This window comes from Carlito syrichta, unplaced genomic scaffold (genome assembly GCF_000164805.1).
Source record: "Carlito syrichta isolate Samal-C Ts95f unplaced genomic scaffold, Tarsius_syrichta-2.0.1 Scaffold312747, whole genome shotgun sequence".
NCBI lineage: Eukaryota > Metazoa > Chordata > Mammalia > Primates > Tarsiidae > Carlito > Carlito syrichta.
In genome coordinates this window covers 57,414-58,072 of record NW_007256843.1, presented here as the reverse complement: position 1 = coordinate 58,072, position 659 = coordinate 57,414, and the positions used below count along the sequence as shown (strand labels likewise).

Here is a 659-nt window from a genome sequence, read left to right as displayed (position 1 = left end):
GGGGGAAGGGACGGGGCCGGGGGATGTCCAGGAGCTCATCGAGCAGTTCCGACGTTGGATGGTTCCCTCCGCGGCCGGGCCACTAACTTCTTCCTCTCGACTCCACCCATCCCTGCCTGGCAGAGCTACGAGATCCGCATCCCTGCCGACCAAGGCATCGCAGGCCACGTGGCGACCACGGGCCAGATCCTGAACATCCCGGACGCATATGCCCACCCGCTTTTCTACCGCGGCGTGGACGACAGCACCGGCTTCCGCACACGAAACATCCTCTGCTTCCCCATCAAGAACGAGAACCAGGGTGCGGGCTGGAGGGGGCGGAGCCATGTGGGGGCGGGGCCGGAACCCGGAGGGGCGTGGCTTGAGCGGGTCGGGCGGGGTTAGACCGGGGCGGGGCCTGAGCGGGTGGGGCAGGGCCGAGCTGAGGGTCGGGGGACCTGGCAGTCCCGGAGCGGTTCCAGGCCTGGGACGTCATCTAAGGAAACTCTACGAGGGCAGGTCCTCGCCGGACCCCGCCCTCCAGTGGTCGTTCCTAGCCTCTTCCCTTTCCCAGAGGTCATCGGTGTGGCCGAGCTGGTGAATAAGATCAATGGGCCGTGGTTCAGCAAGTTCGACGAGGACCTGGCGACGGCCTTCTCTATCTACTGCGGCATCAGCAT

The 659-nt window shown here is 66.2% G+C and overlaps 1 protein-coding gene across 3 annotated transcripts in view; it reads left to right on the top strand.

Annotated features, from left to right (window-relative positions):
* PDE2A (phosphodiesterase 2A) overlaps positions 1-659 on the top strand; it is a 94,084-nt gene that overhangs the window by 86,491 nt on the left and 6,934 nt on the right. For all 3 annotated transcript variants that reach the window (XM_021718583.1, XM_021718582.1, XM_021718584.1), the window contains 2 exons: positions 124-301; positions 554-658. In XM_021718583.1, the coding sequence (XP_021574258.1) occupies positions 124-301; positions 554-658 (283 nt within the window). The remainder of the gene's footprint in view (positions 1-123; positions 302-553; position 659) is intronic.